The sequence below is a fragment of the Parus major genome, chromosome 2 (genome assembly GCF_001522545.3).
Source record: "Parus major isolate Abel chromosome 2, Parus_major1.1, whole genome shotgun sequence".
NCBI classification, from domain to species: domain Eukaryota; kingdom Metazoa; phylum Chordata; class Aves; order Passeriformes; family Paridae; genus Parus; species Parus major.
The window spans coordinates 66,433,988-66,452,319 of record NC_031769.1 but is presented as its reverse complement, the minus strand read 5'-3'; the positions used below and the strand labels follow the sequence as shown (position 1 = coordinate 66,452,319).

The 18,332-nt window shown below is 38.2% G+C and overlaps 1 protein-coding gene and 1 long non-coding RNA gene across 8 annotated transcripts in view; one reads left to right on the top strand and one right to left on the bottom strand.

Annotated features, from left to right (window-relative positions):
- Positions 1-6,276: 6,276 nt before the first annotated feature.
- Positions 6,277-18,332, bottom strand: part of LOC107200145 — a 12,446-nt gene continuing 390 nt past the window's right edge. The window contains exons 1-4 of one of the 3 annotated variants that reach the window (XR_004495987.1): positions 17,763-17,859; positions 15,839-17,071; positions 10,499-10,615; positions 6,277-9,378 (exon numbers count right to left, since the gene is read on the bottom strand). This is a non-coding gene — a long non-coding RNA (uncharacterized LOC107200145). Of the gene's footprint in view, positions 9,379-10,498; positions 10,616-15,838; positions 17,072-17,762; positions 17,860-18,332 lie in introns of those variants that run through there. The other 2 variants (XR_004495988.1, XR_004495989.1) reach the window with 2 other exon arrangements.
- Positions 17,911-18,332, top strand: part of PRPF4B (pre-mRNA processing factor 4B) — a 25,088-nt gene continuing 24,666 nt past the window's right edge. For all 5 annotated transcript variants that reach the window (XR_004495986.1, XR_004495984.1, XR_004495985.1 and 2 more), the window contains exon 1: positions 17,911-18,018. Coding sequence is in view for 1 of the 5 variants with exons in the window: in XM_015618215.2 (XP_015473701.2) it covers positions 17,981-18,018 (38 nt within the window). In the remaining 4 variants the exon portion in view is untranslated. The remainder of the gene's footprint in view (positions 18,019-18,332) is intronic.

The following is an 18,332-nucleotide window of genomic DNA, read 5'->3' as shown; positions in this document are numbered from 1 at the left end:
CATAATATGAATTACCTTTACTTTTTGTTACAACATTTGGATAATGTTTACAATTCTGCATTTTTGCACACCTGCCACAAAAGCTAAGAAAAAGTGTTTTAGCCTGTTATTCCATTACCTAATATTAAAAAGCTCTCAGTGAAGAAAGAACCTACTTTAAGCTCAAGGTGTTTTATCACTATTGATAAATGCATTTCCAGATTTTAGTTCAGGCATCAAAAGATTCTCCAAAGAGAGCACTGGTTTTATATTCAGAACTACCATTATTATGACAGCTAAAGAGCCAGACTAGAATAAGCTTTTTATTTTTTGTTACGTAAGTAACAAATCCCAGCTAATTAATAAACCTTCTCTCCACCAGCCACTGCATACCTCAAGAAGTGAACTTGCGGACATTAGTTCATCTTAATTTAAATCTTTCAGCTTTAGGGGAAAAAAAAAAAAGAAAAAAAGAAAAAGAAGCAAAGAGCATTTAGTGTAAAGAGTTTAAACACACATGAATTTAACATTTAAACATCCTCTAAGGCTGCTAAGTACACACTTGGAACGTGTATTTCGGCTTTACTAAGATCAGCTAGTGCTCCCACTCATCACATGACATGCCCCGCCAACAATGCAAAATTAGGTATGTTTAGCACAATCAAGAATGTGATCATTTCCTCAAAGCATGGGGGAGGGGGAGGGTTGTGGAATCAAAACACTACAAGCAAAGCTGCAGACAAAATCATTGAAAAAGCTTCATGGTGAATTTAAACCACCAAATTAAGATATAAAATTAGTGAATGAACATATTTCTGTTTTTTTTATGTAAGTTACTACCACTTTTCCCAGCACCCCTTCACACACATGCACTGATACTGTCACCTACTGGATATTTTTGTATTTATCCCATTAGTATTCCTTCCATACATGCTCCAGAAGGGAAAGAAGAGCCAGGAAGCAATTCCCTTAAGCAAAAAGCTTTGACAGAGCCAAGATCCCAAAAAAGCCTTTACAGAGCCAAGGAATATATGTAAATGCTTGACTTGGGTGGGAGAGCATACCTTAAAGCGTGGGATTTTGTTGTGTTTAAAAAGCCACCAGATCTACAGAAATTTTCTGACAGAGGGATTATTTATGCTTACCAACTCTGTGAGCAGAGCCAACATTTGTAGGGCCTCTCACTTGCATGTGTTTGCAAGTGCCACCACAGTGGCACAAGAGCAGAGTACACATTTGAAAAGCTTCTCGCCTATCAAGAAATGAAAAGCAAATAGGAAGGATGCTGTATCTTCCAGGCAAACATCGAGTGTGTGTGGGAAATTCAGAAGAGTATCAGGGGATCAGCATTTTCAGGATGTCCTCCAAGCTGCAGCTCATCTTTCACATGATCCTGTTGCTAATGAAACATGATCTTGGACACTGCTCTGAGCAATTAAAGGTTGCAGTCTGTTTTACCAGTAGCAAACCTACTGCATCTAAATTTGGCTTCAACCGTAAGTCTAACCAAGACAGACTGGCCAGAACGATTCCCAAATTTAATTTTTGATCTTTTTTAGTGAATCAAAGTTCAGAAGGACAACTACAAGTGTGTTCTATGTCGCCAATTACATCCAAACAAATCCCAGAAAGTGGAAATGTAGCAGAAAAGGAAATTTTCAAAAAGCAATATGAAATTACATTAAGGTAAAATAATTTTACTTAATGAAGAAAACACACAAAGAATTTTCTGTAAAGACATCAAGGAGAACATTTAGGTCACAAATACAAAGGAAAAGAATGACTTTCAAAAACATCAAGAGGTATGTTCTTAAAGGACAGGCCATCCCTTTCATTTACATTCTCACTGACAAAATCTAATTTACAATGTTTTATTTCATATTTGCACGAAAATTCTGAAATATTAGTCTTACAGTGGAGAACCTGAAATAAACCTAATCAGGAAGAAAGCACAGACTGAAAAAATTAAACAGAATCACAGAATGGTCAGGGTTGAATAGAGGACAAGCCCCACATAAGCAAACCTGTTTTCATTTTTACATCCAACAATAAAACATACCAATGAAAACATCTGAGTTTAAAAAAGCTAATGAAAAGTAAACATATTTCAAGAATCTAAGTTTAACACCAAGCCTGGTACAGTAACAATTCTTCTCAAGAATTTCACTCCAGCATTATTATAAGTATCTCTGCTGTACCAGTTCTACTACTGCTATCTTTCAATAAATAATGCATTGCATGACCACTGCATGGCCAGCATTCTTTAGGTTTACCTCCAACTGTTGATGGGGAAATGAAGAGGAAGAGGCTGACATCATGTTCACGAGCAGCTGTCAAAGTAGTAAATTGTGTTTTCATAGGTAATAAGTACCTTCCTAAAACAAGTTACATGTGTTTGCTGTGGGTCACCTAGCAGCACAAGGACTAGGAGACAGTTCTAGATTTGCAATCGTTCTTCTAGACAGTGACTGTCTTCAATTTTTTGGAACAGTTTATTTTGCAGGGGTTTGGACACTTGTTTACTTATGCACCTAAACACCATTAACAGTGCCTGGCCACACTGCTCAGTCAGCCTCCCAGCAGAAGTTGTTTTCCCATCACTCTCCTTCTCCTGTAACTTTTGAAGCCCTGTCAGTTGGCTTCTACATAAGCTAAGAATATTTAATAGAGCAAATGTCTGTCTCTGAAGACATGGCACACTTGCTACAGAGACTGAGAGCCATCTGTCCCAGTAGCAAAAGAGACGTCTATCAGCCCCTTCACACCCAGGTTTCCTGCCAGACATCTGCCTACTCTCCTGTGCCATCGTGTGTGATGCCACGGCTCCAAGGCTGCGGGATGCAGCACCACCCACAGCACTCAAGTGTTGGAGCACCGTGCTCCTGCCAAGTGACTGCAAGAGTATTTCATTTCTTCAGCTCAGTGAACTCAATTTTGCCACTGTGGACTAATGTGGATATTCCTTATCCACTATGCTGCCAGGTCCCATTAGCACGAATTCTCCACAAGCTGTTTCATTTAAGTATTATCACAAGAATCAAATTGGCTCCCACTGTCCTATGCACCCACACACCAAGTAGGAGGTTTTGGGAAGGCTTTAACACAACATAGCCTGTTTCCATCCATGCACTCACTTGACCTTATTTTCTAATCCTGTAAAATGCACAATTCAGAAGAAAGAAGGAAGGCTTCACTTTTTAAATACCAACAAGATGGAGTGGATCCAACAGTTCCAAGCAGACAGTGCTACAAGGCACTTTTTTCTGTGTAATTCAGAATTTCTAATGTAATTAATTGCCTCTTCCCATCTCCCCGGCATGATGGTTTACTATAACCATGGCAATGCAAAGTCTATTTAAACAAATCACTTGGTTGAGTCAGAAAGACACCACAGCATCAGTCACAGAGACTGGGCTTTTGACAGAGGTTCACTGAAGTTCAAACCAAAAAGATGACGTAGGGAGCTTTCCAGAAGATGAAAAGGAATGTAGTCAAGGTGGAAACCAAACTTTATGATATTGAAAATCTTGAAATACGCCTATATGTGCAAGTTGATTTAAAAAGTTTTGAGAGGACATTGCTATTTTTAATAATTCCTATAATTAATCTTTTAATTAATGGCTGTGGAATATCAGAAGAGAAAAAAAAAAGAAGGTGTGGTTAAAGTCCACATCCCTCTGAACTAGTAAAGACACCCTTTTGAGTTAACAAGCCAGGAATATAAGCAGTCCTTGTCTTTGCAGTATTTATATTTTTAAATAGCTGTCTTCGGAACACAAATTCCAAACCAGGATCAAACAAATCCTTAAAGATCAATATACCTAATTGCCATAAAAAACCCATCAGTTAAAAATTGTTTAAAATTAACCTGTTTTGTTAAACCAGGATCACAGTGCTTGGTTTTTGCATATTCAACATAAGAGAGAAAACTACCAGTAGGGAAAAAATATCACTTTTTTCTAGAAATCCTTTTCATGTCACAAAATAATCACTCTTACACAGCACTTAATACTCAACAGAAGAGTACTTTTTTTTCCTCCCTGAGCAATTTATGGAATTTGTAACATGAAGAGGACATCCATGCAATCCACCTGTATGTGTTTGCACCTGCTGTGTCAGAGAGACCTTGTTCCCTGCTCCCAGTGCTGGTAATGAAGGGCTGTGATGCCAGCACGCATTCTTGTGTGTTTCTGCAGAACTAACTATTAGGAATACTTCCTGTCAGAAAGGAAATGAAGCTTGTCACAGCTGGAAAATCATCATCTAGACTTCCTGTGTAAGTGGTGTGAAGGGATTACATTTCTCAGTTACAATGTTAATTTAGGCTTTTTATGCCTTTTATCATGAGTATTAAAGGTATTAGTTAGGAAAGACTAATACCACTATGGGAAAGATAAGAAGACAAAGATTCCTATCACACCTGTTTACAATGAAATACTTCAGTTTCTAGTTTACTATCTTTCAATTATTTATTTACATTCCCAAAATGACATCATCTGCTGTGTTGAATTAATTTCCTAGCAGCCAATTCTGCACAATGCAACATGATCATATTGGACTGTTCTGTTCTGATGTTTGAATGGTCCACCAAAGCTTTCTTGAAATTTCTTGTCTCTGCTATATGACCTGTTACTCTTTCAGGCCTGCAAGTGAAATTTATTTAAAAAGGGAAAAAACCCTCCACATGAAAATTACAAATGTACTAATATACAAAGAGAAGATTCTGGGAAGGGAAATGGTACAACATTTGAAAAGGTTGATGCAGATTACAGATCTGCTATCCCAAATTTTCTGTATTATCCCTCTCACCATGCTTAGGGGTTCCTCAGGAACAACAGAGGAAGCATTGGCTGTTCAAAAATTCAACACAAGTCTATAATGCTTATAATGTCTATAAGTCACATCTTTAACACACTTTTTCAAAGAGAGAAATACAAGCATAGAAGTTTAAAATCCTTGTCCTGTGAAAACCAACTATAACAGGTTTAAAAGGTGCTTACACATCTATCTAGATTATTGACCAGCACTCAGCAAAAGGAAACAATGTCCTTTCAAAACACTGCAAGTAATTAATACCTGAGTCAATACTCATTCCCAAATACATGTATTGTACTCATGTATTAGATGCAATAAACAGGATTACTCATTCTTTAAACACTCTATAAGGAAATCAGAGCTATTTTCATGACATATTTGTGAAGGCAATTCAAGTCCAGCTATTCTGAAAACGAGGTATTTTAGAATATTATGGTATTAGTTTATACTATATATACTCAAGACTTCTACTTTTAAAATCCTCCTGCTAATTACTACACAAAGCAAGAGTGAATCATACAGTTGCTATTTTATGCAACAGTATTCAAAACAAGAAAGAGGAAAAGGGGAATTTAATCCCCAGTTATTTGTGTGGATTTCCTGCACCAGAAAATTAAAGCTTAGTTTGGTCATAGAATAAAAGCCCTGAACTTACATGAGGGAACTTAAGTACTCAGGGGAGTTGTTTAAGTGTTTGATGCATAGAAGGTGCTAAATCAGTGACCTCAGTAGAACCATGGGGACTATATGGAAAAATCTGTGATTTAAACAGTGGGATTCAAGATGAAAGCCAGCTCTGAAAGGCAAGTTGTGCCATTCTGAATAAATCTTTGAAATTATTTCCTCTTCTCTTAAACATTTGTAATCTTTAAAGAGGAAAATCACCACAAAAGAAAAAAAAATAAATCATGTCACTTGATAAAGTTTTAGGCTCCATAAAGATCCCACACACATTACAACACAATTTTAATGAAAATCATCAAGACAAGTATATCAGTTAATCAGTCCTGTTAGGAATTAGTTTCATTCTTCCCAGTTAGCTTCTGAACACTGGCAGCTGATACTCACAGAAGCCACCATGGTTTTCCTTTCTTTATATGAACTACTGGATAAAACTTAGCAGCTAAAAGGACTGGACTGCCCTCTCTCTGTGGCTTTTTGTTAACTTCATCTGCACCTTAAACAGAACTATAGCCACACACTTTCAAGAAGTTCACAATAGCAGATTATAATCACTACTTGCCAAACAGTTTTAAAAAAGTCCCCACTATACTCCCAATATGGTACACGTCCATAAACTTTTAGATGATAAGACTGCACTTTGTGGCTGAAATAAGGCAATAAAATTTGGTTCTATTGTTTAGCACCACTAGCACTACATGTGAATTGAGGCCTTTAACTCCCATGCTCTGCCAGCAGAACGCATAGGCCATCCTTGTACGTGAACACATTTATTACACATGAATTAAAAGCATCACTAGATTTAGTGTATTCTCAGTTTTGTTTTTTGATGGGAGAAAATGGCTGTGAGAACATTATTTCGAATTGTAATATGCAACTTAAAATACAAAAATAAGTATTTGAAAGATGTTCAGCAAGACTTAGGTAACATTAATGAGCTGATGGGCTAGCGTTGCTTGGTTATTTTATCCTTTAAAATATATATACACCTAATGCCATAGTCATAAAAATCTTAAGTCTCAATAAAGAACTGCCCTCTTTATAAACTTGAGGTAGATTTTAATAAATAAATTCTATTCCTTAATACTGAACAGAATGAAGACTTCTGATTCATACATTCCAGCTATCCTTGTAGCAAACAGGAACCATAATTTTAAACTCTCATATCGGTAAGGAGTCCCTGCAAGGACCCACAGGCAGAGAGGGACACTGGAAGCGTTTGAAAAGCAGAAAACAGCCCGTGTGATCTTGTTCATCTGCTGCCCCCTCCTGGTGGAAAGCAAACAAAGCGCCACAGGACAGCCAGGAAAACAGCTGGATTTCCCAGTCCAGCTTCCAACACTTTGCTGGTAACCTCCTGACAGCAGATCTTTCTCCGTTTAAAGGAATTCCTTTAAGTTTTACAGTATGAATAGACTCTAAAACACACTTCCCATGTGCATCTGTTAATCTGGGCATAACGAGAGACAACTGTGCGATGAAAGGAAATGAGGCAGCTTGCTCTGGCACTCTGGAGCTCTGTGCAGGGCACAGCCCGTGCTCTCAGAGTCACAGTCAGCACAGCAGGGTTATCCTTACGCCTTCTGCCATCAGCTATTCCATCTGTGCCGCTGGACACACCACTGAGCTGGCTGTGATTCCCAACAGATCCTGTTCTACTGTGGGGACAGGGCCTTTAGTGGAAAGAATTACAAGACAGCTGCAGGCAGCGAATACAGCTCCTGCCAGTTTTACGAGTTTGCACCTCAGAGGGGCTGTAGGAAAGGAACAGTGTTGACATGAAGTTTGTTTTGCTGTACAAAAATCAAGCAAAGCTCGAGTCAGAAGTAGGTATGAAAAGTTCAAATAAATTCTTAATGTCCATGGTTCCAGGGAGAGCTCCAGAGACCCAGTCCATAAAAGTTCCTTTTTCTTTCAAAAGAGCTGTAGTGCCTACATCATATGTCTCATTTCAAATGTAACCTCAGACAAAATTTGGATTTCCCTACTCCACTGTTTCACAAGTCACAGTTGTAACGATGTAACAATGTAAAGTGCTTAACCTTTTACTTCTGAGTTAACAAAGCACTGATGAGCTGTGTTAACTGACCACTTTAAAAAAGGCCAGAAGACAGAAGCCTATGTGCAAGGTACATCATCAGCACATTGATCTGCTCCCAACTTACTAACAAAAATGCTCTAGCTCACTTCAAGCAATTAGGCCTTTGACTAACCAAACCCAAATTCCATTTTTGGATTCTTTTTATTATTCTAATATCAGAGAGTGACTAAAACATGTATTTATTTCTTTCCACATGAGCAGTAACAACTTCAAATGAAGAAAGCCAGATTCAGTATAGACAATTATTTAAGTCCTGGAAAATAGTGAGATAAAGAAGTCTTTGGGGAAAAAATCTTCGACGATTTGAATTAATTTATGATACACAACTGTGAAATTAAGAAAGTGATTTCTTTAGTTAAACTATTGCAGAAATGTTTTCAGATAATGTAAGAGACATGTATAGCCATAAACAACAACAAAAAAGAGAAAACACCCTAAGCCAAATGCACATACTTAGAAGAAACCTAGAGAAAGAGATGTACTCAAGCTTCTCTACTTAAGTATTAAAAAAGCTATCAGAATATTTTGTAATGTCAACTCACGGACAGGCAGCTGCATCAAATGCCTTCTCAAAATCTCTTTGGAAGAAAGGATGCACTTGAGGCCAGGCAAAGTCTTGGTGTTAACTCTTACAAGTCCAGATAAGTATAATTTTATACTAACTGATAAAATTGATGCTTCAGTTAGTACTCCTCTTAAAAATGCAGCCATGACTAGAAGCTGTTTTTTCACCTAGTTAACTTGCACCATTCCAAGAAGTCCCACAGCACTTCTTTTGGCTCCTGAAAGAGCTTATTTCAGTGGCTGTGCTTTGTTATTGTGTGGGACAAACTATAGCAGAAAATCTTAGCTGCACCTTTTGACCAGCACATACTTAATTTATTCCAAAGACTGCTACTATCACAAACCAAGTAGAAGGTAGCTATTTTTATTTTTGTTCAGGCTATCTAAGAGCAACTTCCTTACAAAAATATGTAAGTAAATCAGCAAATAAATAAACATGCCACATTACAAAATATTCTGCAATTAAGAAATAAAACAGAAAGTTTTGCTGTAATACAGATCATACCTACTGTGTAGGTATGTAGATACTGCATTTAAATTAGCTTGAATTCTACTTTCAAGCTGCTTTTGTGTTGAAACACAGGATTATCTTCAGACTTCGTTCTTCTCTTCCTCTCTTTCATTTGTGGGTTTGGTGCTTCTTCATGATGGATTTGTTTGTGATGTCCACTCAACTGATGTCTGGTTTTGAATACTTGATCCTGAAATGAAGAAAAAAAGGGCGCTAGCAATTCTGTAATTTTCCATATGCTCCTTCAACTCTTCTCTGGATTGCCATTTAAGACATAAACTAAGCAAACCAATTAAAAAAGAAACCCAAAATACACTATACCAGTATTTTATAATACCATCAGTGATGGAAAGACTTAAAAGTCAGATATGAAGCTTCCAGGTGAAGAAAGAAAAAGCTGTTGAGAAAATAAATCTTGCTCCTCATTCTGTGCTGTTTGTGAAACACACATAAAATAGAGCTTCCCATGAAAAGTTGTTTGTTTGAGTTGGTTTTTGTTTGTTCATTTGTTGTATTGTTTGGGTTTTTTTTAACCTGTAGGACAAAATGAGAAGCAAGTTAAAGATAAGTAATTTTGAAGAGCTGCCCTTCTTTATTCTTGTGTACACAGCAAATACAATGAATAGGCAAGTGATTTATAGAAATGATCAACTACCATTCACACATATCTTGCAAGTACAGATTATCATTATTGGATGCACACTTGCATTATAAAATTGCTGAAGTGCTGCTCAACACAATGAAAGATAAAAACAAAATTAGATAATTGGGTAAGCACAAATTACAATCATAAAAATGACAGCATTTGAAAAGTTACTACTGCGTTTGACACACCTGCATGACAATAAATACCCCTTTCTTTTTAAAAATGACAATGCATTAAGGAGAAACATGATTTTCAGGTTTCTCATTTGATCTGAATCCCTTAATTTTACCAGATTACAATGTATTTTTCATATAAAAGCTTTATCATACAATGCACATTTCTAACATTCCTGTCTTTTCTAAGTTTCCTCAGGCAAACTTCCAGTGATCCTAATACATGTAGATAAAGAACAACCAATCTTTTTACGTAATACAGCTACTGTGCTGCAAAGAATTGACTTTCTTTATGTTATGAATATCCAAAAATTGCTAAAATAACATAAAATGCTAATTATGTTGTTAAGACTAATGCAAAGATCAGTGAAATGTCAAACCAAGATAAAACCTTAAGAAATACAGTGCTGCATATACTTTTAAATATATATCATACTTTGTAAAACTAGGAAAGGACAAAGCCCATTACATGATTGAGAAGATATCCAGTGCTTGTTTCAGAGTAAATTAAATACTTTCAACCATGCAAGTATCATTTGGTACAGAATAACTAAATTTGACTCAAATGTTTGGTCCTGACATAGTATATCTATTAATGCTTTTATACTAGCAACAAACTACCAAAATACCTTTCACTACACTCCCAAAAGCTTACAAACAAGATATAAAAGCTGATGTTGTTATATATCAATCTCAAAACAGCTGTAACAACTCCAAAGATAATTTGTAAAAAGCAGAACTTGATAATGTGAGACATTTTAACAGACTGCTGTTTACAGAAAGAAAAAATCAAAGATTTTTTTCCTCACCCAGTGTCACTGAGCCTTTTTTACTAAATTGCCCATTGCTTTTAATGGGATGATACAGCAGGCATTAGATTACAAATACTGCTGGATTCTGGAGTCTCTAGTGACTAAGAGATAAGGGAGGATAAATTTCCAGTTTTGTGACCACATACAGATTAAAAAATATCTAAGAATCTTACTGCTTTTTCCATTTGCTGTATTCAAGCATAAATAAACACTTACCTGAGTCTCCAATTCAAAGTACACCAGTGTGGTTCAGTCAAGACACCACCAACACATGTATGGATGTTGTGATGGAGCTGAAGCCCATAACTCTAAAGGGTCTGTATGTCACAGGACCTAAGGAAGAAATATATGAACTTTTATATAGCCATGTACTGTATGGCACATACATAGTGTATAGCAATGTAGAACTTACAGTAGTAAGTAAGTAGTAACTCAGTACAGTACATACTGCTAAAGAAGATAGCATTCTGGTCATTTATTGTAGTACATTAAGGTAAATTCCCAACATATTTCCCACAACACAAAATAAAAGCTGTATTAAAAAACTCAAACAAAGTCTCAACTCATTAAGTTTGCTAAGACAAGAAATAAAAAATAGGTATTGCCAAAATGAAAGTTGAATTGCCAAAATCAAAGCTGCCTTTGTAGCCTTAATCTCATTGCTTTTTGTGTTATTTACTCTGCTCTTTAAAGAATAAAGTGAGTCTAATGAAACACTACCCATTCCACACACTGAATTTCAGAAGGATTACTGGGAGAAGAAATTTGTATACAGGCAAATAAAGCAAGATTTTGCAAGTGTACCCACCCACACAGATAAGTGCTTGGCTTTTTGACCCGTATTGAGAGTTCTCTTAAAATACTGTTGTTGTTTTTGTTGTTTTGCTCTCTTTTCAACATTCAACAAGTTTTAGGTTTCATTTTTGGAATCAAAATACCTAACATTCTAAAACATCAATGCCAGGTTTCATAATGGGGAATTATATATATATATATATATATATATATATACACACACATGCACACACCAAAACTCTCTGGATACTTGAACTAATTGTTATTTGAGTAATGGCAGCAAAAGTAAATAGAAGTGATTGTGTACCCTTCTTATTTTAATGCTGGTTCACATGTCTGAGACTAAATCCTTCTGTTCACTTCAAACCAAACTGTGGCACAGGTTATTCTCATTTTCTGAGACTCCCCATTATTTTACTATTTTCCCACTTTACCATGACTCATTATCACTTTTCCTAATATGACAAATCCTGCTTAAATTCATCTCCTAATCTCATCTTTACCTCTGGCAACAGCTCACAGGTTTCCCTGCTTCACTGGTCTTCAGTACCCACCACATTTTACATGCTGTCTACAAAAGAATCAAAAACCATTGCAAGCCAGGTGCCAAAGGAAACTGGCAAGTTCTCCAAGCTCCTGTCCCTGCCTCCCTGAAAAAGTGTGTCAGAATTAGCTTCCTGCAGAAAGGTATTGTCATTGTTCATTGCATTTTTCAGAAGCACTGAAAAGGCCAAATCTCAACTGATTTTCCATCAGGAGTGTGGCCTTTCAGATGTTCTAATAGATGACATCACCTGAAAAATGCTTATATATTTCCTGCAAGGCATGTACTATTAGGACTTCTTAAATAAAAGGTATACACAGTCTTGCAGGCTCCACTTGAAAACATGAACAGAAAGTTTTCCCCATATGCATTCTAGAAACTTGGCTGATCAGAATCATTTTGGTTGATTTGCATGTCTGACATAATTAAATGTCCAAAAAGAAATCAGAAAGAGACTAAACCCTTGGGTTAAAATAGATCTAAATTGAATATTGAAGCTGGATGGTCATCATGAAGAGTATTACAATTTTCATGTTATTCTAATCACACGGGCATAAAGTTCAAGCCAGAAAAGCTTCAGACATGAAGCATCCTTGATATTTCCCACAGTATAGAATGCCCACCCCAGTTTAGTAACACAACAAACAAAATTAATAGCCTTCCTTGTATGAAGCAAGGATCTCTACCTCTTGCAAATGGAAATTAAGCTTCACTGAGATGAAGCAACACTTGACAAAAGAAGATAGACTTGCTGCTACTAACTTAACAAGGCAGAATTTCCTTTTGAACTAACAGCTAGTTATCCAACCAAGCAATTATCAATTTCCAAAATGAGCCCATCAGAAACTCAAAACAACTTAGTATGTATTCAAAACCCAAGCATCTAATCATGTCCTGCCATCCAGATTTCCTGCACTGAATGCTGGCTTCTTTACCTACATAAGAGTTGCTGAGCTGCAAGCTCAATGCAGCTGCCACATCCCAGCCCACCTACTACCTTGGAAAGATGGGGATCCTTGTTTAGTGCCTTCAAGCAAACTCTAAGAAGTCCCTAATCCTTCCTCCCAGCCCTTCAAACCACCATTCTAATCTATCTTGATGAGTTTTAACACCTTTTTCTGTCAATTAAAATAAATTTACTTGTACGTACACTTTTATTAAGTGAATAGTTAGCACTGAAAGAGAAAAAAAGAAAAATAATTGCAAAAAAATCTTGCATCTTCTATTCAGTACAGTTAGAAACAGCATCTGTTCTTGGCACAGATGCTTGCAGAGTTTGAGCCATCCCTTTGTTGTATTAAAAGCCATAGTTTGTAACAACAGCTTAAAACAAGAGCAAATACGTTAATTTAAAATAGAAGAAATTTATCCACATTAAGATTATTAATATAAATGCTCAAACTTAACTCCTATGTAGTTTTAAAGTATTTTGTGGTTATTTAAGCAATATGAGGCCAAATCTGGCTGAGATGCACAGCATTTAAGAACAAAGAGCAGTTATTGATTATGAAGACATAATTTGACCATGGGGACTCCATGAGCAAATCCAAGGTTAGCTCAGCTCTAAGAATGCTTAGTGCATTCACAGTGTCAAACCAGAACAAAAACCAAAACTAACCAAAACATGATACAAGCAGCTCTCAAAGATTTCAAACCACAATTAAAAATGAGTTAGCAAAATATGCACTTTCAGTGAAGTTATTTTGTTATGAATTATGAAGCACATGAAAAATATTGAAGAAACAGATACATTAGAACACCCAAGCTTCAAAGGAGTATTTTTAGTGACAGATACAATACACTTTACGTGTCCATTTTATTCTAAGCACATCTGCTGACAGTCTAAATTTGGTCTGGAGAAAGTAGTGGTAGGAGGTTGCACAGAGGATTCCTGTTTAAAGGGAAATGCAGTCAAGACCACTAACCCTCTCTTGTAAAGCTTTAAATATAAAATCACTCAGCTTCCCAGTGACTTCTGAACTCTTTTTCTAAGATTTAAGATTCACTTTGTATGTTGCTTTCCACTAACCAGTTAGGCTTTCAAGTAGGTTAAAAGCTACAACAAGCATTATTGTACCAAATAACGTTAGCGATTCCAGTGAGAACTCAACACTAAGTTAAACACAAGCTTAGTGCTAAGAAGCTGTGTTTAAAACTATTTCAAAAACCATCCCCATAGCCAGCAGAAAGGCTCTCATTGTATCAGCTCCACAAGCACAATAAATCAGCAGACAACAGTTCCTTATAATTTTACAGTAAAGCTTCCTATAATGGATTAAAACATCTGAAAAACATTAGCAAGTTGAAGATTTCTTAGTTACTTTATTGTTTCTTCTGCACCTTAAAAAGGTATAGAAATTACCATGGTGTTAAACAAATATTTAAAAGGTTTCCTTTGCTCATATTTATCACAAAAAATGTAAGTAATGTTCACAAAAAATATAAAATATTTAAAATTCCACAATATTTCCAAGAGCTTAAAAAATTAAGTATTTAACCTATCAGATTTTTCACTAGGAAGCTAAAATTAAGTAAACTTTCTGCATATTAACATAACAATGAATAGTAAGTTATAATCTTTAAAATTCATCACCCCCAGACATAATGGAAATTGTCAAAAGAGCATCTCAGAAAACCCAGTCCCAGGTTTTCTCACTACAGTTGTAAGGAAGATGGATTTTTCATTCCCACGCCTCCCACCCAAAAGGAATGAGATTACTCATTCAAGAGACAATTTATAATTTGTTAATAAAAAGCAGTTCTCCTTTCACTTAAAAAAACAATAGTCTGTATAAGCACTCATAATTTTTTTCACTGCTGCAGTCATCTCTATTTTGAAATACTGTGAATTTCAATTGTCTTTCCATGTGCTTTGCTTCCTACCCCCTTAGAGAAATGTTATACTGGACTGCAGCCTTGTTCTTGGCTTACAGTCATAACTAAGGGGACACTGTAAGTTACTGTGAAGCAAATAAAAAACCTGGTTTTCTTTCAGTTCTAAAAATTACCATTTTCTCAATTACTTCTTCTCCAGAAATTGTGCGATAACCTTTTAAAAAATTCTATCTCCTGCCCTGTCAAGCAGTAAAAACCTCAGAACAAGCCCGTGTATCACAAAGACAACAAAGGCATCAAAACTAGACAGCATAACATGTAATCCAATCTAAACCTTTCAATCAAAACCCTTCATAATCTAATTACATAATGACACAGATGCCTGGCTGAAACCACAGGGTGCTCTGTCCCTCCACATTCCTTGTCTGTTTCCTTACCTGACCACTGCCGCAAACTCCAGAGCACACCCGTGAGGAGCCATCACCTTATTTCACCGTGACCTGTTCTTTTATTCAGCCATACTGAGAAATCAGAACCAAATCAGTAGTTCAACCCACAAAGCAAGAATTTGGTTTATTTCCCAGCAGCAGCCAGGGAAACCTTGCTAAAGTCAATTAATCACTGCAACCACCTGCAATACTGAATGGTTAAACAGAAAAATTCACAGACTACCTTTGTACACAATCATTCCAGATTTTTACCTACAGACATGAAGGTGAGCACTAAATGCATTTATGGATGCATTTGGATGCAGATGGATCCATTTTATGGATGGCATAGCACTTGAAACTACAAACAGAGGCATCATTTAAGCAATGAGGAAAAATGTATAATCGGTACAAAAGTGTCATTTATAGTTAATGCAAAGGGGAACAGAAATAGAATACTGGAACAGTGTCCTTTTGTGATTTAGGAGACAGATTACACTAGTCAAGGTCTTTCATTTTATAAATGGAGATACTATTTAAGTACTAGAAATATCATGAAATGTAGAGATAAAAGACATTCACCTTGATAGAAGTACCTTCTGAGTAATGTTAAGAGTCATTAAAAAGACACCAATATTAAAATTGTTGGAATATGACTGTTAACTACTCATAAAAATATTCAAAATCCAAAATATGAAATGAGAAAGGATTTTGAAAAAGGAACATCATCAGTAGGTGAACATTTATAACATATTTTTAGAATTTTTACCGTTCTTATGTTTTCTTTGCTCAAAACAGCATGAAGATGTTTTATAGTAGCTTCTGATGATAGTATTTATAGCTCATACTGAAAGGCTCCGACAAATTTTGCATTGACCAAAGAAAGTTATTTGCAGTGATAAGTTTAACCTGAGGAGGCAACTGGATGAGAGTGAAAAATAAAACCTGACTTACTGGTAAAATCACTGTGTGGGCACATAACTGTATCCTGGTACTGCCAAGCAAGCTACATGAAAATTGCTTATCTGCTCAGTTTCAGATGATGTGCACTGAGATGAGGTTTCCTCTGATGGATGTTTCTGCACACTTTCCAGGCACTTTATAAAGTGATATAAAAGCACTTTCACAGATGAAGCACTGGTAGGTTTCTTTTATCCACATGTGTGATTTTCAGTGATTTTCCATTAAGATCTACTCTGTCTTGTGACAACAAACACATTTAAAGTCATGATCCATGTCATGATCCTTTAAATGGATTTTCTCAGCATCATTCAGCTCTAATGCTACATCCCACACATTCAGAAATGCTGCTTTCTCTCAGAACCCAACTTTAAGGCACAAGCATCTTCCACAGGGCGAATAGAGCTTTTAGATCCAGCTTTCAACTGATTTTCCTGTGATGTTTACACCTTGACTGAGCTTTAGGGGCTTTTAATTTCCCCAGCAAACATCTGGGTTCTAACAGTGAAAACATGACAGATGCTAAGAAGCACAGACTGGGCTTAGCTGTCCTTTCTCTTGGAATATGGAAGTCACTGCAGGGTTCCTCAAATTGAAAATAATCTTCTACTTCTCCAAACAAGGTGTTCCTTTCGCAGGAGTGAGATGCACAAGGATTATGCTTGAGATCATGTCACAACAGCAAGGACTCTTATTTTAAGGTATCTGATACACAGGCAACAAGACAGTAACTTTTTGCAAGGTTTTCTTTGCTTTCATTCTTTTCATTCTTTTCATCTCTAATGCTACATAATTCATTTTTACCATGGTCCATTTCAGGGCAGCCTGAAATTCCACACAACATATCAGTTTCACGCATTTGAACCAGGTGCATCCTGATCTTACTTTTGATCCTGCTTGTGAAATGGCAGAGCTTGCATTAACATATCTCCATCAGAAATATTTCCACCAGACCAGGCAATTTGGGCTTAAAAATCCTGAAGCAGAGCAGCATACAGCTGGGATGCTGTGACGTCCTCACGGTGACGTGCGGATTCATTGACAGAACATATCAGTACTAGTAGTTAAATTTGTTACTTTTCTGTAGTTGCAGTTGGTTAGAACATGGTGCTAGTAACACTAAGGTGGTGGGTTCTATCCCTCTACGGGACATTTACTTAAGAGTAAATCTGTTTTACTCGAGGATCCTTGTGGATCCCTTCCAACTTAGTCCAACAGTCTGTGAATCTGTGAAAAGACAAAAAACAAAGAGTTAAAATCCACTTCATGATTTCGAGTGTCTCAGCCAAAGTCTGGGGAGCAATGACATTCAGATTCAGATTCCAGCCCTAGGGATGTCTGCAGATTTTACGACCATCTGCAAGAAGTGAGGGTCCTGCATGAGAAAAATTATGCCATAAATGACTGCTCAAACCACCTGTTGAAATTAAAAATGAAATGCAGCTTAGCAACGTTAGGGCATTTCTCTGCTAAGTTTACAACAGCCCCTGTTAGCAGACATGCAGCAATGATCTTAAATCTAATACTCATTTTAAAATGCGAAACGCTGGCGAGAAACCTACACCCTCCAGCCCAGGAGCCACAGCAGCGCACCCGGACACAGCCCCGGCCCCGGCCCCGAACCGCACCGATCCTTTCCCTGCAGCCCGGCACAGCCAGGCCGAGCCTGGAAAGGCAAATTAAGCGCCTTTCAACAGAATCATGGAATTACAGAACGGCTTGGGTCGGAAGGGACCTTAAAAATCACCCAGTTCCAACCCCCTGCCACGCGCAGGGATACCCTTCCACTGGACCAGGCTGCTCAGAGCTGCGACCAAACCAGACTTGAACGCTCCCAAGGCTGGGGCATCCACAGCTTCCCTGGGAAACGCATTCCGGTGTCTCAGGGCCCTCACGGCGAAGAGCTCGCTCGCAATACCTCACTCAACCCCGCTGACTCCCGGCCAGACCCCTTCTGTCCGAATCCACTCCCGCCAGCGCCGCCGCCGCCGCCGCCTCCCCTCGGCCGCCCACAGAGGCGGGGGGGCGGAGCCTCCGCCGCGCTCCCGGCCCCGCGCGCGGGGTTCACTTCCGGCCCCGCGTCTCCCCCCGCCCCCAACCAGCGGCGGCGGCAGCGAAGGAGTTCGGAAGTTCAAAATGGCCGCCGCGGCCGAGCCTGAGCAGCGACCGCCCGAGTAAGGACCGGCTGAAGGGGGGGAGGCTCCGCGCCCTGGAGCTTTGGGGAGGAGGAGAAGGGAGGTGGACGGAGAAGCGCGGGTGAGGGGATTGGGGAGGGGGGACGCGCACACACGGGACGGGGACGACGAGAAGCGGCCCGGATGGAAGTGGCGAGGGAGGAGGAGGAGGAGGAGGGGGGTATGGAGAGAAGGATGGGGGACGGCGGCCGTTCCGGGGGAGAGGGGTTGCTGTAGGCGCCACCGGCCCCGCGGCGAGGCGGTCCGGCGGGGCCTGGGGCGCTGGATCCGCCCGTGGATTCGGGAGGGCCGCG